The sequence below is a fragment of the Epinephelus fuscoguttatus genome, linkage group LG16 (assembly GCF_011397635.1).
Source record: "Epinephelus fuscoguttatus linkage group LG16, E.fuscoguttatus.final_Chr_v1".
Taxonomy (NCBI): domain Eukaryota; kingdom Metazoa; phylum Chordata; class Actinopteri; order Perciformes; family Serranidae; genus Epinephelus; species Epinephelus fuscoguttatus.
The window spans coordinates 14,746,830-14,767,623 of NC_064767.1; the positions used below are offsets into that span (position 1 = coordinate 14,746,830).

General features: G+C 40.4%; 2 protein-coding genes across 4 annotated transcripts in view; one reads left to right on the plus strand and one right to left on the minus strand.

Moving 5' to 3' along the window:
• Positions 1-20,794, plus strand: part of grid1a (glutamate receptor, ionotropic, delta 1a) — a 319,169-nt gene that overhangs the window by 294,922 nt on the left and 3,453 nt on the right. The window contains exons 13-15 of one of the 2 annotated variants that reach the window (XM_049599667.1): positions 8,056-8,251; positions 12,856-13,022; positions 19,388-19,628. In XM_049599667.1, the coding sequence (XP_049455624.1) occupies positions 8,056-8,251; positions 12,856-13,022; positions 19,388-19,628 (604 nt within the window). Of the gene's footprint in view, positions 1-8,055; positions 8,252-12,855; positions 13,023-19,387; positions 19,863-20,794 lie in introns of both variants that reach the window. The other variant, XM_049599668.1, reaches the window with a different exon arrangement.
• LOC125903057 (glutamate receptor ionotropic, delta-1-like) overlaps positions 8,607-20,794 on the minus strand; it is a 123,393-nt gene continuing 111,205 nt past the window's right edge. For both annotated transcript variants that reach the window (XM_049599673.1, XM_049599671.1), the window contains exon 4: positions 8,607-8,753. In XM_049599673.1, the coding sequence (XP_049455630.1) occupies positions 8,699-8,753 (55 nt within the window). In that variant the 3' untranslated portion in view covers positions 8,607-8,698. The remainder of the gene's footprint in view (positions 8,754-20,794) is intronic.

Sequence of the window (20,794 nt, forward strand, 5' to 3'; positions counted from 1 at the left end):
CAGATAGTCAAATGTTCAGCTGTGGAAACAGACCTCTTAAAGGTCCCATATTATGCTCAACGTCAGGTTCATACTTGTGTTTGAGGTTTCTACTAGAACATGCTTACATGCTTTGATGGGGTTTTTTTTTTTGTCTGCCTAAATACACCTCTATTCACCCTTTGTTTCAGAATCAGAATCAGAATCAGAAATACTTTATTGATCCCCGAGGGGAAATTGTTTAATATGTCTGTGTCCGTAGCCCCCCTCCCAAAACAGCCTAGTAAGTCCCTCTCTGACTGGTCAGTATGCACGATATATGTCAGGCCGATAATAGGACATTTTTATAATAATGCATTATTCTAAAAACTAAAATTAGGGACGATAAATAGCACTGATGGCGCAAAGCTAGACTGCTGTCATTGACTTAACAAGGGCAGCATCTACACACTCGAAAAAGTGGGTGCCGGTACATGTGCCTTTTAAACCTGGTTTGTGAGTCACCAATAAACACAGAGAAGAAGAACGACGGATGTAGCATGCTTTCTAGAAGGTAAAACATGTGTTGACATCTTTCACATTTTCAGAGGAAGACAACAGGATTGCGCCAAGGATCTGATCTTCGACCACAAACAGGTTCGACACAGTGCTGAAGGACCGTGACCAGAGTGTTAGCACGAGCTAATTGGCAGCAGCAGCTTACATGCAACAGCTTGACTCTGTTCTTAAACTTATTAATAACTGCTGGCCGTGTGATGCTGCAGTTGGAGCTTATTTGTATCGTTACCTGGCAACCCAGTCTGGAGCATGTCTCCTTCCCGATCAGCGCGTGTGTGTGTTGACTATTAATGTGCGAGGTGAATCAATAGCACATCACTATTCTACTTGGTAGTTGTAGGCTAGTCTACCAGGGGATGGTGAGATGGCACCTGGCTGTGTTAATAAAAATGTAGAGTGACGATATGAACATTTCACACACCAGCTGTACACCTGTTGATATGAGTCAGCTGTCAGTGTTTGTTTCTGTTAGTAGAGACTCAACTCTGCAGTGTAGTTTATACACTTTACTGATACATCAGAGAATTACACAGTAACACAGGGCTTTATAATCTCCCTCTCTCTTACTGTTAACTATTTTCCTCATATAGTGATGTCAATTTGATTTGGTTTGGTCAAAGCTATGGAATATTAAATCATCTTTATTTCCTCAGTACATCTTAGCCTTTCTTACCCTCAGGTGTTCATAAACTACAGGTTATACACTTATTTTTATTATTGGCTATCTGTATCGGTTGAAAAAAATGGTCAGTGTTTCTGAGTCTTCCACATCTGTGCTCTCAGTGTCTACACCGTCACTGCATCCAGCAAATGACTGTAACAGCACTACAGAGGCCGTTTGTACCTTTATAGACCTTTTCAATGGAATTGTTTCTAAGACTTCTGCAGGCTGCAGATAAGTTTTGGTTTTAGTCGCACTTTGGGAGGAACCAGTTTAAATACGAGACCGCATCACCCCGTAATTATCTCTCCTTTCATCCAGCCGCTCAGCTGTTACTCTCCCTGTCTGCAGTCCTCTGTCATGCACACGTGAACTTGTAAAGAGCAGATTAGAAAACTGGTTTCTCGTATACATGGCAGAGAACTCAGTGGCCTCCAGGGTAAATCCACCTGGGGAAATCAGGTTTCCCTAATCCCCTATGCCCGATTACAGCAACCAGGTTTCTCGTTTACTGGAGACTGTAAGTTGGTTTCTTAATTGCATGTAAATGAACAGACTCTAGGTTGGCTTAGAAAAGGTGAGGTACTCATTTGCCAAAATGCGTACCCAGTGCCCACAAAAGAAGGTCCTTGTTGCCTTGAAGTCATTGTGTTCGAGGGGGAAAGGCTGTGCTCTCTGAATACAAATTATCAAAGCTAAAGAACGATGACAGTTAGGACTGCTGTGTAGACTGAGTCACAATATCTGTTCCGAAACTCCTGCATCACGTACATAAATTGAAATGTCGCAGAGCAAACGCTGCTTTAGGTGGTCAGTTTTAGCTGCCTAAAAAGGCCCCATCTAAAAAAATGAACATCAGTTTTAAGGTTTAAGTTATAGTAAGAATATTGTCTCGCTTTACCTTTCCGTCAGACAGCCCTCTCTGATGGGGAACTTAAGCTGTTATCCCATAGCCACCAGACTCCACTGACAAAAATATTCATTTTGGACATGAGAGTTGCTGATCTACCGCTGCCTCAATCAGTTAGTAAGGTAAAGCAGAACAATTATTCTAAATATAGGGCACACTTAAACTGAAATTGACTTTTTAGATGGCTAAAATGTGTTTTCCGGGGCATCGGTAGCGTAGTGGATAGTGCCGGCGCCCCATGTACAGAGGCATTGCCTCACTGCAGCGGCCGCGGGTTTGAATCTGACTCGTGGCCTTTTGCTGCATGTCACTCTACACTGTCTCTCTGTCTACCCATTTCACTCTCTGTCCTGTCAATAAAGGCAAAAGCCCACAAAAATAATCTTTAAAATGTGTTTTCCTGCAGCACTGTCCACAGCACTCTTTTGTCTAGTGTTTCTCAAAGACGCTATTAAAATAACACTGTACATAATACAGTCCCTCCAGGAATTTGCGATGTTGCAATCGCAACAATTAACGCAACTCGTCAATTAACAAACAATTAACCGCAACTTTGACCAGTCTCCCGTGAGTTCCACCAATCATAGCAGTCCCCCAGCGCAAACAGAATAAACGTATGCCACTGAATTCACTTCCTTGATTATGGTATGAAGATGCAGACGTGGGATTCTAATGTCTTACATTTACCAACAAAAATGACTATTAAAGCCTGTGCAAAATAATTCCATGATGTTCTTTAGGAAAGCGGAGGTAAACTGTTTTGCACCCTTTACAATATTGTAGAGGAACACAAACAAAAATCAACTGACGTTTCTACTGCAAAAACATATTAGGAGAATGGCTGAAACTAGTGGACCACAGGACAGAAAAAGTACCATGACAGAGGCTGTTGCATCAAAATCTGGTGCAAGCGCTGAAAGAATGATGATAAGTTACATTAAATACGCATGGTTGGAAGTAAAGTTAGTTTATTATAATTGCGAAGTAAGAAAGGTGTAATTGCCTTTTATTGTAACAAGCTGTGTGTGTGTGTGTCTGTGCCAGGATGGGAAATTAACTTTTTAAAATGTGAACATCTACCACCTTTTTGGAAACACTCAGATCAGAGTTCAGTTGGAACAAGTTACCTTTGTTTTTTAATTAATTATAGAAAACACAGCAAAAAAACAAAACAACTTTTTTGCAATTTTCACTGTCACTGTCTCCTGGAATTTTATCGCAACAAATACACTTAAAACATCACAACTTTCACGCAGTGTTTTTTAGAAAAGCTGCCGCAAAATTAGGCATTGTAGGCTGCAAAATCCTGGCGGGACTGATGATAAAATAAGCACAGCAGAAATGTCCAGTAGATCAGACCTCCGTGTTTAACTATGTATCTTTAAAAATGACAGTTATGGCTAAAAATGTCAATGGAAATAAACTAGTTTGCTGATTTCGCATATCGCCACAATTCAAAAAAATTGCCAGTTGTCTACCTGAAAGTGTTAGTGCACAACACTGTGATTCAGTCTATAGGCAGTTTAGTATTTTACTCTCCAGATGCACTGTACCTGGAGGGCTACCTCACCCTATTCCCTCTTGGCAAGATCATGCATAAATGTCTCTTTTTATGCAGATGATGACCTACGTTTTAATGATACCTGATGATCTATGAAGTGCATTAGAGTAGAGAATGCATACCTCTAAATTGGTCAACTGAAATTTCTCCCCTGCTTTGTAAATGTTGTCAGAAAAGCATTAGCAGTTCGTCCTCCAACATAAATCCAATGTCCAAACCTTGGACAGATTCTCACAGATATGACTGGAATCTTAAAAACCAGACGGTGAGGGTTCAGTCCAGCAATCTCCATTTTAAAAACACCAAAAGTCAAGTTGTTTTCTTTCTAAATGTTCTTGAAATCAACTTTCTTTCTTCCACAAGTCTACAGAAACTGGTTTATTATCTGCAGTATGCACAGAGACTATACACTGTGCCCCTCTTTCATAGCATGCATGTGAGCATGCTGTCCACTGAGCATGTCTTTATGTGTGTAATAGCCTCTGACAACAACAACAACTTGGTCTGAAAATAGTAGGATTATTTAAACCAGCATTTGCATATTACAAATTTTCTTTAAACACAGCATGTCTTTTTCTCCTTTTGTTTGCTCGTGCTGCAAATAAGCCTTTACAAAACACCTACGCCTTGGGGACACAAAGGTTCCCAGCTGCAATGCAAGACTATTATACATTCATCTCTTGAGTGAGAGTGAGCAAAAGAGAGACAAAGTTGGATTAGTTTCATAACTTGTTTTGTCCTCCAGGATAATGCATGGTTTAATAATAATAATTAAGTGAACTCTTTGGCTGAACTCTTTTGTTATTGTTGTTAATGTCGCTGTAATCGTTGCCGCCATGGCCAATTTTACATTTATAAAGTTAAATATAAGCATGACCGACTGTGTGGCCAGCCATTTAGCGCCTTTGATTCCTACAACAACAACAACACCTTTTTTTTTTACCAATTAGTGACATGAACGTATAAAAGAGAAGACTATTCTTTACAAGCTACTCTGTAGCTGTGCATGGAAGAGAGAGGGAAATAATGTGGTGGGTATTGTGCTTCTTTCAGTCTTGGTTCAACCATTATAGCTAATGGACAGGGAGCTGGATTGGACCTTTCTGTATTGATGACAAATTACAGTCTATGTTGCATTGCTTTGAGAGAAAAGGCAAACAAGGAAAAAAAAATGTGTGACAGATGTCCTCAGATCATGTACAGTATCTTTAAATAGTCTCAATGTTATCTCTTGTTGCTGGTTTAATTTAACTGTATCTTTGATTTTTAAAATGTGCCATCTATCTATTGTTCTTCATATTTTTCTATACAATGGAGGGGCTTTCACCTCTTTTATTAATTCTCTTTACTCCAGCTGGTGGATCTAAATATTTATAATGTTTATTTATCTCTCTCTATATAGTTCGACTTCCGTAGGATCTTGTGAAGTTGCATAAAACAGTAAGCTGTTAGACAAAGTTAAAGCAGAATATTTTAGTCAGAGCAGTAAAGCTTTCAGTTTAATCTGACAGAATAAACTGGAGACCATGCAAATATCTAATCAGTTGTTTCTTTCTCGCTTTCTTTCCCCCCTCCAACAACCAGTACTACAGCATATACTGTAAGCTTCTAATTAAATGGTTGAATTAGTCCAACATCATTATCTTGTGATAAGCTATAAGATTCTCTCACTTTTTGGGGAATTGGTGAGAAGACAATCTCAGTTATACAAACATTTTGGCGCTGCTCTGATCTGTTGACTTTCTGAGGAAATGTAGCAAATGCACAGAGCAGCATGTCAAACATATCGACATAATACCAGTCAAGGAAATAGGTAATCTTCTGGGTAGATTGCCATTAAAATTACATTGGAAGCAAACTCTAATTACAACAACATAGGCATTTAGCAAATGTGATGCTGTACAAAACTGGCAATAATCTTCACATATAAAATACAGCTGCTGCAAGGAGCCTCATTTCTTATTGCCCACATAGCATCTGCATAATAAGCATTTCAATTAGGAGAGACTAGTTTTCAGATATTAAGTATTGTTCATAAAAAATAGATTAGATTTTGGTGCAGACTATTAGGGTGCAAAAGCCCAATCATGGGGATGAACCCCACAATCAGTCAGCAACTTAACCTGCCAACCTGGTCATCATAACTCTGAATCTGGTAGTGCAGGGGAAAGCATTGACATCAGAATAACAAGCAGTATGCTGCAGGTGCAGTCAATTTAGTCGATAAAGAACACACTGATTAATGTTCCAGTGTGTATAAGAGATGGAGGTAGTTGTTTTAGGCTTACTGATTGGATGTAGTGAACCAGGGGGGAGTTAAAACTTTAATTTTAAATAGAGGGAGAATTTTGTATATGTAAGGAAACAAGCCAAGAGGCTTAAGTGGAGTAATGAATGACAAAGCAAAGGAGTGTTGACAGCAGCGGAAATCGCCGGCGATCACAGTGTCTTTTCCTATAGCAGCAGTAGTGGGGTACCAAGGTCAGAAGTGTTCAAACCCTGTTCACTCAGTTAGTGACAGACAGTCCCATCTGAATGTTTGACCTATAATCTCCACTTATATGTGCGCAGTGTCCGAAATTAAGTTTTTGACACACGGCCAAAGGAACTGGCAGATGAAAAAATCCATCAGCCAAGCATGTTTTTTTATCAGCAAAAATAATAAATTGCCTTATTGTATCATAAATACATTTATTTCAGTACATTGTGTCAAGATAATCAGGTATTCTGTTGAATACAAGTTTAAATAAGATACCACAGCACAATTTGAGGCAAAATAAGTTTACTATATTGGACAAGTCATTAACACAGCCTCAGTTTGTGAAGAAGTTCCTTCTGGTAAACAGTGATGTGGTGTATATGTCTAGGGTTTTTACTGTGAAAGGTAAGAACAGAAGGAGTCAAGCTGTAGTGCGCTTCCTCTGACAACATGGGAGGCAATAAAGAGTTTGTCCTGGCTTCGACTACCAAGCCTGTGTGTTATTATTACATAACGTTCATAAGTATGGGCACAGCTCATAACCCTCAGCTACACATTAGCCTAAGTGTAGCTAGCAGCAGACCTGTATCAAATGATAGTTCAGCAGAGCAGCTGATGCCCTGTGTGCTAATAAGTACCGACTCCCAGTTTAATGGCACTTTTTAGATGCGCGTAAAAACACATCTGTAATGTGTGTGGTGTGTTTCAAACTCTGACACTGACAGGAGAGGAGCAGCAGAGCAGTGTGCCCGTAAATGACAACAAAATGCCGTAGAGACTTAGCATAGCTTCTTATATCACATGACTATTTTAGTACAAACATTTACTGGTCCTGAGATTCACTCTCTACACAGAAAATCTACCCACATTTGGCACTTGGTGGATGTTAATTTCGGAGGACCATGTATATGGGTTTAACTATACATCAATTTAGATCAATACATCGATTTAACAATGAACTGTCCATGTTCACTGTTTATTTGAAACACTTCACACCTGTATCACCATTTCTGCACACCCACACCTTCCTTAACATTCAGTCAGTGCTAGCAGCCTACCGTCAAGCAGATGATAGCAAGCAGGCAAGAAAAAGACAATCACAGGGCCCTGAATCGAAACTGTATCGTGGGAGACTGTGGTATCAGCAAATGTCGTATCCTCTGAAGAACAGATATATAAAAGTGTCATGAAACTACACCCTTTAGTACTTGTGTGCAATGTGCTACTACCCACTATGGGCCTTAAGTGAGCGTAATTAATAGCAGCAGAAGTTGGTGATTTAACAGTTTAATTGTCAAGCATCTGTAAATGCATATTTTGTTTTGACTAAAGCGAACAAGTGTTTCCTGAGTAAGTGATTTTTTTGCATCATATGTGGAAAAAAATAAGACATTGTTTAGATTATACAAGCTGACATATTGTAAGCAGTAACAGCTTTGTTGGCAGCAAACACATACAACAGTCTGTGCATGTGGTAAAATAATGATATGAGACAGTAACACTATAATAAAAATATTATATTGTTGAATTAAAGACACTCCAATCCAAATACAAACAAAAGATTAGTACAAGAAATATAGCTGTTAAAGTTTGAATAGGTTGATTTGTAAAAAGGTGTGTATGCTGGGCCTATATTTAACAATAATAATAATAATATTTAATAATTTCTGGTTAATAAATGCGCAAATTGTGGATCATTCATTTAATATTCAATCTCTATATACTTTAACTCCCACAACAGTCATATTTCCTGTAGATAGTCGTATAATTACAGTTCCCCACATGACACAGACTGAAACATTTTCTAATAAACGGTCTCTTTCTGTTTGAATCTCTTTATCATTTCCTGTTTTTCCGCCATAGTTTTCTATCACTAAACTAACTCCCTAATTTGACCCTGTCTTTAGGTCGTTCCAAGACCTGTCCAAGCAGGTGGACCTGGTTTACGGGACAGTGAGAGACTCTGCAGTGTACGAGTATTTCCAAGCCAAAGGGACCAACCCTCTGGAACAGGACAGCACATACGCCGAGCTCTGGAAGACCATCAACAAGAACAATGCCTTCGAGAACTCAGTCTCCAGCCCATCAGAGGGAATCAAGAGGGTGAGTGTTTATTTTGGTATTCATAAATAAAATGCTGTCAGAACACTTTTAACTCACGTTGTTATTGTTGGACTTCTGTAGGCATCTTTGCAAACTTTATATTCTTTAAAGGTGCAATGTGTAACACGTGTCACATGCTTAAAAAAAATTAGGGGCAGTTTTTCAGCTCCTCTGCCAACCCCTAATTAACAGCATGGCAAGACCACGAGTTGGATGAAATCACACTACTTTCTTGTAATCCTCACGTGTGGTGTTTGCCCAGTTTACGTTATAGCTAAATAGCCAACGTTGGTTCAATCAGAAGAGACTTGTTGTTTTTATAGTAAAAAGAATATTTATTAACGTGCACATAAGAATGAAAAATGTGAAAAGCCTTTGGCGATTAGACCCCATAGAAATGGTATGATTTAAGAAGGGTGATGAATCCATAGTTGAATAGGCCTTTGTTCAGCTTGTCCTGGACTCTGGATATGATGGCTGGAGGAGGGCTTGACGATTCTGCCTGAAATGACAGCAGCAGAGGAGAGAGCAGATTTAAAATTTCGCAGTGGCATCCTGATTGGCTGATAGAGATTGTGGCAAAGTCTTCCTGACTGAACTTACGCTGAGCTTCATATGTTACCTCCAAGTAGATAAGTGTAAAAATGAAACAGTGATTCCAGAGAGAAGCAGACAGAGGGGTCTACAGTCTGTGTTTGAAGGATATATCCAGGATGTCAAACTGACTCAGCAGCAACAACAGGTTAAAAAGACAAAGCTAGTTAGAAGCTAAAGCCGAACTATAGGCTACAGATCACAGTGTAAAAGTGAACCACCACATCACTGCTGATTGCCACAGAAGACAATGAATATAAAGGGAAACTTTGCTGATACTGAACCAGCTGTGTGGCATCGCAGTGTGTGGAGATCAACGGTGTTCGGCTTCTCCCCCGTGCCACTGCTAGTGCTGGTTGAATATCCGCAAAGTTTCCCTGCTTCCCTTCACTGGCTCCTGTACAGCAGGGTTGGTCTTTGTTTCACTGTTATAATCATTAAAAAGCAAAAGCAGCATGTGTATACATTCAGTAGGCTATATCTTCAGTAGCTAGCTAGCTAACCCTACACTTTTCAGGGTTTGATTTTGGTTTTGGAACAGGGAAGAAACGTACAGTACAGGCCAAAAGTTTGGACACACCTTGTCATTCAATGCGTTTTCTTTATTTTCATGACTATTTACATTGTAGATTCTCACTGAAGGCATCAAAACTATGAATGAACACATGTGGAGTTATGTACTTAACAAAAAAAGGTGAAATAACTGAAAACATGTTTTATATTCTAGTTTCTTCAAAATAGCCACCCTTTGCTCTGATTACTGCTTTGCACACTCTTGGCATTCTCTCCATGAGCTTCAAGAGGTAGTCACCTGAAATGGTTTTCCAACAGTCTTGAAGGAGTTCCCAGAGGTGTTTAGCACTTGTTGGCCCCTTTGCCTTCACTCTGCGGTCCAGCTCACCCCAAACCATCTCCATTGGGTTCAGGTCCGGTGACTGTGGAGGCCAGGTCATCTGCCGCAGCACTCCATCACTCTCCTTCTTGGTCAAATAGCCCTTACACAGCCTGGAGGTGTGTTTGGGGTCATTGTCCTGTTGAAAAATAAATGATCGTCCAACTAAACGCAAACCGGATGGGATGGCATGTCGCTGCAGGATGCTGTGGTAGCCATGCTGGTTCAGTGTGTCTTCAGTTTTGAATAAATCCCCAACAGTGTCACCAGCAAAACACCCCCACACCATCACACCTCCTCCTCCATGCTTCACAGTGGGAACCAGGCATGTGGAATCCATCCGTTCACCTTTTCTGCGTCTCACAAAGACACGGCAGTTGGAACCAAAGATCTCAAATTTGGACTCATCAGACCAAAGCACAGATTTCCACTGGTCTAATGTCCATTCCTTGTGTTTTTGGCCCAAACAAATCTCTTCTGCTTGTTGCCTCTCCTTAGCAGTGGTTTCCTAGCAGCTATTTGACCATGAAGGCCTGATTCGCGCAGTCTCCTCTTAACAGTTGTTCTAGAGATGGGTCTGCTGCTAGAACTCTGTGTGGCATTCATCTGGTCTCTGATCTGAGCTGCTGTTAACTTGCGATTTCTGAGGCTGGTGACTCGGATGAACTTATCCTCAGAAGCAGAGGTGACTCTTGGTCTTCCTTTCCTGGGTCGGTCCTCATGTGTGCCAGTTTCTAGAAGCGCTTGATGGTTTTTGCGACTCCACTTGGGGACACATTTAAAGTTTTTGCAATTTTCCGGACTGACTGACCTTCATTTCTTAAAGTAATGATGGCCACTCGTTTTTCTTTAGTTAGCTGATTGGTTCTTGCCATAATATGAATTTTAACAGTTGTCCAATAGGGCTGTCGGCTGTGTATTAACCTGACTTCTGCACAACACAACTGATGGTCCCAACCCCATTGATAAAGCAAGAAATTCCACTAATTAACCCTGATAAGGCACACCTGTGAAGTGGAAACCATTTCAGGTGACTACCTCTTGAAGCTCATGGAGAGAATGCCAAGAGTGTGCAAAGCAGTAATCAGAGCAAAGGGTGGCTATTTTGAAGAAACTAGAATATAAAACATGTTTTCAGTTATTTCACCTTTTTTTGTTAAGTACATAACTCCACATGTGTTCATTCATAGTTTTGATGCCTTCAGTGAGAATCTACAATGTAAATAGTCATGAAAATAAAGAAAACGCATTGAATGACAAGGTGTGTCCAAACTTTTGGCCTGTACTGTATATCTTTTTCCAACCTCTCCAGGTAACGAGTATCATTAATACACGACGTGCCCCAGGCACAACATTTAGCTCCAAATCCACAAAACCAGCCTGAAAATGAAGGAAATCTCAAACGATTGCATTAGAGTCAATGGAGCATAGCTGTGTTGTTGTCAGACCCTGGTCTGAGCTGGCTCGATGCTACATTATGATTGGCCAGTCTGTGTCTGGGGACGGGACTTAGCAAAGGGTTAATTCTAAATTTGGATTGAAAATCAATTTTCTATGTTTTAAACTAAAGTTGTAACCATATTTTACACACTGCACCTTTAACAGTAACATTTGGACACACAGGAACTATGCAATATAAAAAAGGCAGAGTGAATTAGGGTTTTTTAGGTAATACCTACATAATAAATAATTTTGGTTCAAACACACATTAAAATACATATTTAGCTAACAGGCAATGAAGGGATTGCTTTCTCCTCCAGAAACTGTTAATGCTCTTAAATAAATTATCTAAAAATATAATATAATTCTATCTCCAGCTCAGTGAAATGAATACTGTGAAACATGAACTTGGCCTTGAAGATAATTAAATGTAGCATTTTACTGTCACACCAGCAGGTAGGAACCGTGAGTCTGTTAATAATTACTGTTCCTGATTCACACAGGCATGTGAGTAAAGTGATATTTTTAATCTACTGAATTGGGAGGGATTTTAATTATTTCCAAAAAACTCTGTGCTGCTGAATTAATATTTAATGAATTCTCTCCCCTCTCTCTCTTCCTGTAGCACAAACACACACAGTCTTACAAACACCAGATTGAAGAATAATCCATAATTAAACAAATTACAGAGTCTAGATATATGCACTTGTCAGTAAACAGCTTTATTTTCTGAGCAGCCAGTTGCATTCAGTGTAGTCAGGCCAGTTTGCGTTGCACAGATATAAATGAAAAACAACTCTTTTCAATTTTGAAACCAACTTCAAATATACTTGATGAGAAGAAGCCATTTTTCCCTGTTACTGAAAAACCACAGTGCTTCCAAGAGCCCACAAACTGCTGCATGGCCCTCATTCTGACTCCAGTTTGTAGTTTGACAGTAATATGATTTTTTTCCTCTTTGTATTTACTTATTAAAGCTGAATGAACTTGAGAGCCCTGTGTAGTCCTAATGAGATGTGAGGTGAAAAGGCTGCTCAGCTGTATTTGTTGAGAGCACAGTCTTACTCTGGGAGATGTAGGATGTAGGGATACCACAGGGAAGAAAGTCAGAGATCTGTGTACCAAAAAATAACAACACAAAAAAACTCCAGAAGGATTTCAGACGAATTTTCAGCTTTGGTTGTTCTACATATTCTCTACACAGTGTGCTTGAGGCTACGGCACATGATCGTGTGTCTCAAAAGATGCTACATGCAGAGGAAGCCAAAGCTGGGAAAAAAATAGGGGTGCAACTATTTTCATCATCTTTGTAAGAAATCTAATGTTGCACTGTTTGTTTGCTTTAATGAGTGGGCAAAGTGTTTATGCTAATTTATGTGCAAATATTTAGCTCTACCCCAGTGAAAAGCCTTCCCACCAACACAGGGCGTTGTGTTCAATGAGTACATGAAATGACAAGGGAGAGGTGCACAAACTGACAGATTTAACTGTGAAAATTAAAGTAAAAAGCATTTATGTCTTCATCATAAAACGGAAAAACAAAATGTTCCTCCTTACTGTCTGTATTGTCTATTATAAGTAAAATAAAACAGAAACTACTGAGCTAATGTTGCTTTAACACATCAACCATGTATTAATCCTTTGAATCTGTCTTTGCTCAACTATCTAAACTATCCAGGCGAAGCGGGAGTCATATGCCTTTCTGTGGGACATGGCGGTGGTGGAGTACGCTGCTCTGACAGATGACGACTGCACACTGACTGTAGCGGGAAACAGCATGAGCACCAGAGGCTACGGCATGGCCCTGCAGCACGGCAGTCCTTACAGAGACCTCTTCTCTCAGAAGTATGTACATTGGTTTATATTTTATACTGTATATTGATATATTAATTGCAAAGCATTCACTGTAGCTAAGCAGTAATGGAACCAGTTGATATTGCTCAATGTTAGTATCATTCACCTTTAAATTATTTGAAATCAATAAACAAAAACTAAGCTTAGGTTCCATGTGCATCGGAACATACTTCCAATATACAATCAGCTGTAGTAAGGACTCGTAGTATAATAGTCCATGCAGTATCATAAGTTATCATTGTATGTGTTTAGTAAAGTCAAGTACTTATTGATGCATCTATAACAATGAATGGTTCATCATAAGGTTTAAAGTAAGTAAAGTTGGTGCATTTAATGTATTTAAAATAATCTATGCTGCTTCATATGTGATTGTCTATCATACACTAGAATATTTTAAAAATACTGACAGTCTCTCACACCTAAAGACAATCAAATCAAATCACATTTTATTTATAGAGCATATTTCATACAGAGTAATCTTAATGCACTTTTACATACGTGTGGATAAAAACACATCAAGTCTTGACAGTAATTCATCCCTAGCCAACACAGCGACAGAGAGACAGACAGATGGACACAGACAGAGGGGAGAGAGACAGACTAACTATTCATAGGCCTGGGACAACAGGTAGGTCTTAAACTGGACTTTAATGGATTACACAGTTGCAGAGAATCTCAGATTGTCAGGCATTTTGTTCCAGAGAGTGGGACCATAATGACTGCATGCTTCATCATAAGGTTAAAAGTAAGCTAAGTAATCTATGCTGCTTCATAAGTGATTGTCTACCATACACTAGAATACTATTAAAGACTGACAGCCTCTCGCACCTAAAGACAATGTGTGTCAGAGAGCTTTTTTTGTCACAGAATCAGATTTAGCAAAAACTGGGTATCTTGAAGTAGGTATTTGCAAAATTGTTAGCTTCAAATAGAAAAAAAGTGGACAGATACTGTTGCAGCCCTCAAAATCTCCTGGGAGTATGCTATGTGCTATAGCTTCGCAGCTAACCACTTTTCACCATTTTAAACAAGGCTGCTTGTAAGCTAACTTTAGCTACTGCAATATTAGCAACAGCCCACAAGCTAACTGTACATTTCAACTGAAGATTTCCTGCTGTAGTCATATGGTTATACAGTGTAATTTTTAAAGCTAGCAGGTTTCAGCTTAAAGAAACAGTTAGCTCATAGGCTACTAGCAAACAGCCCAGTAGCTAACATTTGCTTGCTAGTAGCACCTACAGTAGTTAGCTTGCTAGCTGTCATTTGACATGTGCCCACATTTGTTGCTGTTCTCAACTCCACTTTATCCATCTTTTCCCACAGACAAATGTAGCTAAATGTGCCAATTTAAAGGCTCAATCAACTAAGGAGGAAAACTGGAGGAAACGAGTACAAGTCAATCACAGCGGTAGTACCAGCCAATCAGAGCGAAGTAGGGCGGGGCAAGCGGAACATGCTCGCAAATAATACCAACTGGCTAACTGTCATATTTTGGACTGTGGAAAGTGAGGAGAAAGTGGAGTTGTGGAGTGAACAGGAGTGCCTCTTTCATATGTCCTCACATATGTGCCATGATAGAGTGAAGACGGAAAAAAGTGGACAAAATTTATTGCAGCCCTCAAACCCCCCTTAAGTATGCTATAGCTAGCAAGCTAACCACCATAGAGGCTATTTGCAAGCTAATGTTAGCTACTGGAATGTGTGCTATTAGCCTACAAGCCAACCATATGATTTAACTAAATATTACTAGCTTAAAATAATGTGACCACTTATGAGTGAAACTAGAATTCATAAACTGAAATGTATAGTTTACTTGTAGGCTAATAGAAAAGATTCAGGTAGCTAACATTAGCTTACAAGTAGGCTAACCTTGTTTGAGATGAGGATGGTGGTTAAGCATATAGCAAACTCCCTCGGATTCTGAGGGCTGCAACAATGTCTGTCCACTTTTTTCCTTTCTCAAGCTAACGATCTTGCAAATAGTGACTCTGCAAGATCCCCAGTCTTTCCAAAATTTTACTCTGTGACTAAAAACTCTCTTACTCATGACACATTGTCTTTAGATGTGAGAGGGTGTCAGACTTTAGTCTTCTAAAATTATTTTAAAAGTATAGAGTGTGTCAGTAAACCCAGAACTCCATTAGCGCTTTTAGCACTTCAGCTTCTCTCGTCTAAAAGTCAATACGTTTTTTTGAATGGGATTTTGGTAAAATGCCTTGAATAAGGTCTGTGGTTAACAAAAGCTTAAGCAAGTTTCAGGTTTTGTTCTACAACATAAAACACGTCAGTAAATACCCTACTTGTGAATTTTGAAGCTTTTACGTGTCGTAAAAAAGGCGGTTGCTAACAAGGTGCTCAATACGACCACAAACCCTGTCGGGGACATTAAACGTCATCACCCCGAACAGACGAGAGTGCTGGCAGTCCGCCATTATAGCTTCTTATTTAGCTTAAACAGTCCGATTTCCCCATTATATAATGTTTTTAAAATAAAGCGGCCGAAATCAGTTGAAAGCTTAGTGGCAGTGACGTCAAGAGTCATGCGACCGTGGAGTAGTCATGTAGTCTGTTAAAGCCTAATGTTAGCTTTTTACTTCTGGCGATCGCATTTAAGCTTCAAATGCAGTATGAAAGGTGTTCATATGTGAAGATTATCTTGCTGAACAAAACCTTTAAGTATCATAAACTTGTGTTAGCCACAGAGCTTATTTTCTGACATAATCCAAAACGCAATGCAAAAATCACATTCACCTTCTCTTCCGGGAACCAGCGCGATGCTAAACTTCCGGATTTTGACATCAGCCCTGGCACACTCTATTGTTGGGTATGATAGACATTAATCACTTATGATGCCTCATAGATTCTTTTAAATACATGAAAATGCAATACACTTTGCTTAACACCAACAATGAAACCTTACGATGAGGCATGTATTATATAGATACATCAATATGTAGCCTACTAGACTTTACTTAACACATATGATGATTATTTACGGTACTGCATGGACTGTTATTCTATGAGTCCTTGGTACAGTTGATGGTTGAGGTGTGTATAGGTATTCATAATGCATCATAAGCCCCATCAGTCAACCTCTAGTTTATAACTAGTCAAGAGCATTCATAAAACAGTTATATTTCATTATACACTGATCAGCAAAAACATTAAAACCACTGAGAGGTTAAGTGAACAACACTGATCATCTTGTTACAATGCAATTTTCTTTTGGGGAAATCTTGGGTTCTGACATTCGTGTGGACGCCACCTGACATGCTCCACCTACTTAAACACCAGTGCAGACCAGGCACTGCTCATTATGGCAACAGCACTCCCCAGTGGCTGTGGCCCCCCAGCAGGACAATGCGTCATGCCACACCACAAAAACTGCTCAGGAGTGGTCCGAGGAACTTGACAAAGAGCTCAAGGCATCAACCTGGCCTCCAAATTCCCCAGATCTCCATCTAATCAAACATCTGCGGGACATGCTGGTACCCAACCTCACAAGCCACAGGGCTCAAAAGATCTGAAGCTAATGCCCTGGTGCCATGCCTTAACAGGTCAGAGCCAAGTCCGGTCCAAGGAGCATGTCTGGGGTACCAGCACATCCCTCAAATGGTCAATAACATTGGGATCTGGCATATTTGGAGGTCAGGTTGACGCTCTTTGTCCCATTCCTTGGGTCATGCCTGAGCAGTTTACGTGATATGGCATGTTGCATTGTCTTGCTGGGGGGCCACTGCCATCGATAAGTGCTGTTGCCATGAGGGGGTTTATTTTGTCTGCAACAGTGTTCGGGTGGGTGGACCACATCAAGCAGCATCCACATGATCGCAGGACCCAAGGTTTCCCAGCAGAATATTGCACTGTAATAAGATGATCAATGTTATTCAGTTCACCCACTAATGGTTTTAATGCTTTGGCTGATCGGTGTAAGTCACATCTATAATGTTTTATGACTGTTGATATAGTGCATCAAGAAGCATTATGTGTGTTTATGAGAAAAGTCATAAAACATTATAAATATGGTCTACATAGAAAGCGATGAATAATAGGCAAATGTTTGCCTGCAGAGTTTACATATCACCTGGGGTTCATCCTTCACCTTCTCAAAATGATCCCACACTTTGTATTTCCTGCCCGACATGTTATTAACTAGCCTGTGTAATAACCCCAGGTACTGGCTCTGGAAATTAACGTGGCTCCTGTCTGACTGCTGGGCGTGGCCTCTTCCTGTGTCTGTCCTTTCAAATTAAATTCCCACATGGTCCAGTCATATAGGATTTGGTGTATTTTGACAAGGCACAGCTCCAAATGGAGTTTTACGTTTGTTTGTTTTTTCTGCAAATAAATGACCGATGAAATCTTGCAGACTAATGACCTTTCTTATCGACTAACATTTGGTCAACCATTAGAGGGTAACCCTAGTGCAGTTAGTCAGGATGGCTGCCAGCTGTGCATCACTGATCAATAAACAACATGGCGGGTTATTTTTTAGCATGACATTTCCAGCTGTAATTGTGCTCCCAAAAGCAGGTAATTCAAGCCAAAACTTGATACACAACCACACATTAACCACAGTGATGTTAAAGCGTCAAGTTTCAACATATCCGCAGTTTGCATAAATGCACAATTCAAACATTTATTCTGGCAGTTGGGTTGAGGAGCTACACAACAACAGCTCAAACATACTTGCACACTCACCCCGGACACCATTTCTCTCTGGTCTGCATGTGCCAATCAAATATTTAATTTCATTGGTGTCAGATATCCAGTAGTCTATTCGCTGAAGCGTCCACTGGGCAGCTCATAACATAACGTCCGCTCCTGTCATTACCTGCCATAAAACTCCATCTCAGTGGTTTTGCCTCCACAGAGGAACTCCCTCACATCCAAGATAATTAAATGTTAAATTAATGTTAAAATGATTGGCTCTCCCCAAGTTAAACTTTGAAGGGACAAAACAAAAGTAGGCACAAGAAACCTCCAGCCTAATTGCACAGGAAAACCACGAGTGCACACAACTATGATAAAATAGGTGAAAGTTGAACCAGAAAGTGGGTTTGTTCTTTACACAGGACAGTTTGGGTGATGAGTTTAACTTCCCCTTCGTTCTCTCCTCCGAACAAGTTTGACTAACCCTGAATGCTCATAATTTTTGCCTTGCTCGAGCTATTTTTAGTGATGTCACAGTGTCTCCAGATCCCAGCAATTACTTTGGTGGCTACAGTGTTATCACAACCGACAAAACAGATGGCCAGAGCTATGAAAATAAAACCCAAGCTGTAGTTAACTGCAGATTCTGTGATAATATTGACTGATGTCTAGATACAATGTAACCTGAACATTTCTTATCACAAGGTATGTTGAAGATGCAGACGGAAAAGTACATTTTTCAGATTTTCAGCCCATGGTTTTTGGTTTATCTTTTTTTTCTTTGCCCTAGACACTAGACAGAAATATGCTGCTTCAAACATTTTCACTGCAGTTTTACAAGGCTGATAGAAGTGAATTTCAAATCAGGGCAGCCAACTCCTCCATGTAAACTACAGATTCAGGACAAACATCTAAAATGGGAGGATTGATCCCCCTGTTAACTGCAAATACAGCCTACGTGCAATGCAGTAAAGAAATGGTGAATATTTCAAGGTTTATGAGCGTAAATGTGTATAAATGTCAAAAGCTTTGAGTCCGAGTGTGCCTTACTTGCACACAAACATGTGTGCCAGTCACTGGCTGAATAACTGAGACTGAGTAATGACTGTGCAGAAAGCTAACAACTCCGATGGGACAGATTCAGTGTCTCGCCTCAGTTTATACTCAGCCATCATAATTCTCCCCTGTATCCATTCATTCCTCTCTACATGCTAACTAATGGGCTGACTGTAGTATTTGATCATCTATGTTTACACTCTTATGCATTTTGATATGAAACCAATTAATCTTGAAGATGCGATTGTTTTTCTTCGCCTTGTTTACATATGACTGGTCTTTGAGCTCTTGTTAGCACTCGGAAATTGTTTCAACAATGCGTCGGTATCACGTCTCACAATCTGCTGCTGTGCAGACTGCAGTTTGAAATAGCATTCTACCCACAATCAGTGCTAATGCAGTACATGAACAACTACACAGTGATATCATGTAATCATAGTCGTTCAGAGCACTATATTGATTCCTCATTGTTTCCCTGTGAAAATTATATTTAATTTTCCATGCTCTACTCAACTGCTTATGCCATTCGATTAGCCAACATTTAACATGAACAAATTATTGCTATTGTAGGATTTGTTCAATGCCTGTGTTGTTACATGAAACTATGCACCTCCTTGAATTAACTACTGGGTCGTTCCTTTCTACAGGATATTGGAACTTCAGGAAAAAGGTGATCTTGACATCCTGAAGCAGAAATGGTGGCCGAAGAAAGGCCGCTGTGACCTGCAGAGCCACGCAGACGCTCAGCCGGAGGGAAGGGCGCTGCGTCTCCACAGCTTTGCGGGCGTCTTCTGCATCCTGGCTGCGGGGCTGCTGCTGGCCCTCCTAGTGGCTGCACTGGAGACCTGGTGGAACAGCAACCACTGCCGGAGAGAGCAGCCCAAAGAGGTGACCACTGACATCTCGTCGGGCCAGGGCCCAGTCCCAAGCCTGCTAACCCAGAACCGGGCCATGGTGGCCACCACGGGTCCCCCTGCCCCACCAAGGCCCCGGTCGAGACCCAGACCCCCGGGCCCCCCGGTCCTGCCCAGAGATGCCACTGCCACACTCTACTTTATGGATCCAGCAGGCGCTGACGCCAGCCCCGATTTAGTAGAGCTGCAGTACACCCAGTTATAATAGGTGTGCCCCTGATGATAGTCCAGACATCATGTGATCAATCTACTCATTCCTTCTCATGTTGGGAGAGAGGTTGGGGTGCTTTGTTAGGGACTTCTGAGGCTTCTCTCTCAAACAAACTCGCTGTGATTCTCTCATACTGACACACAAAAGCATTAACTGCCTGCACTTTGGCCTAAACAATCAATCACAGTCTCTGGTGCTCATGTGAGAGAACCGCAGCTGAAGTAACAAAAGTAAATATAACACTGAATTGCAAATTCAAAACCACATACTGAAATTGTACTTCTGAGTCGATGAGTGCTTCAGTTGTACAATAGCTCTCTTTAGCTAATCCATTCAAGTCTTAATGCTTTAGAGCTCTGACCTTATCTCGCTGCTGTCGACTGGGCAGCCCCTCTGCATGAGGCGTCCAGACAACTAAGGCTTGACATGGATCCCTAAACTAAAGTGTGAGCAAAAGCTGATAGTAAAGAATCTGAGCCTTGACCTGCCTGTTTGACATGACAGACCAACAATGCAATAAGAACCACTGGCTGAGGACATCCATTACAGACCCAGTCCTGTCCTGAAAAGACAGTAAATCAAACTCCACCCATGCTGGTTTTGGGGGCAAATGAGAGTTTGAGTTACTGCTGTTGATTTCTATTCCAGTCTTTGTGTGCAGCTGCTCTCATAATGACCACATACTGCTGTCATGGGAGATTCACAACAGACAAACATCACTGTCATTATTTATGGAACTTAAGATGTGTTAGATGTCTTTTGTTTGAGTATTATCATGGTAGTGTGATCCACTATTTTTTGTGTTTGTAGAAGTGATTTTCCACACAAAATGTATCTTATGAGTATCAAACATTGACTCTCTGTCGGCTTGAAATGTGACTGTTGGCCAAAACACGACATTAATACTTGATTAATCAAAATATTGACAG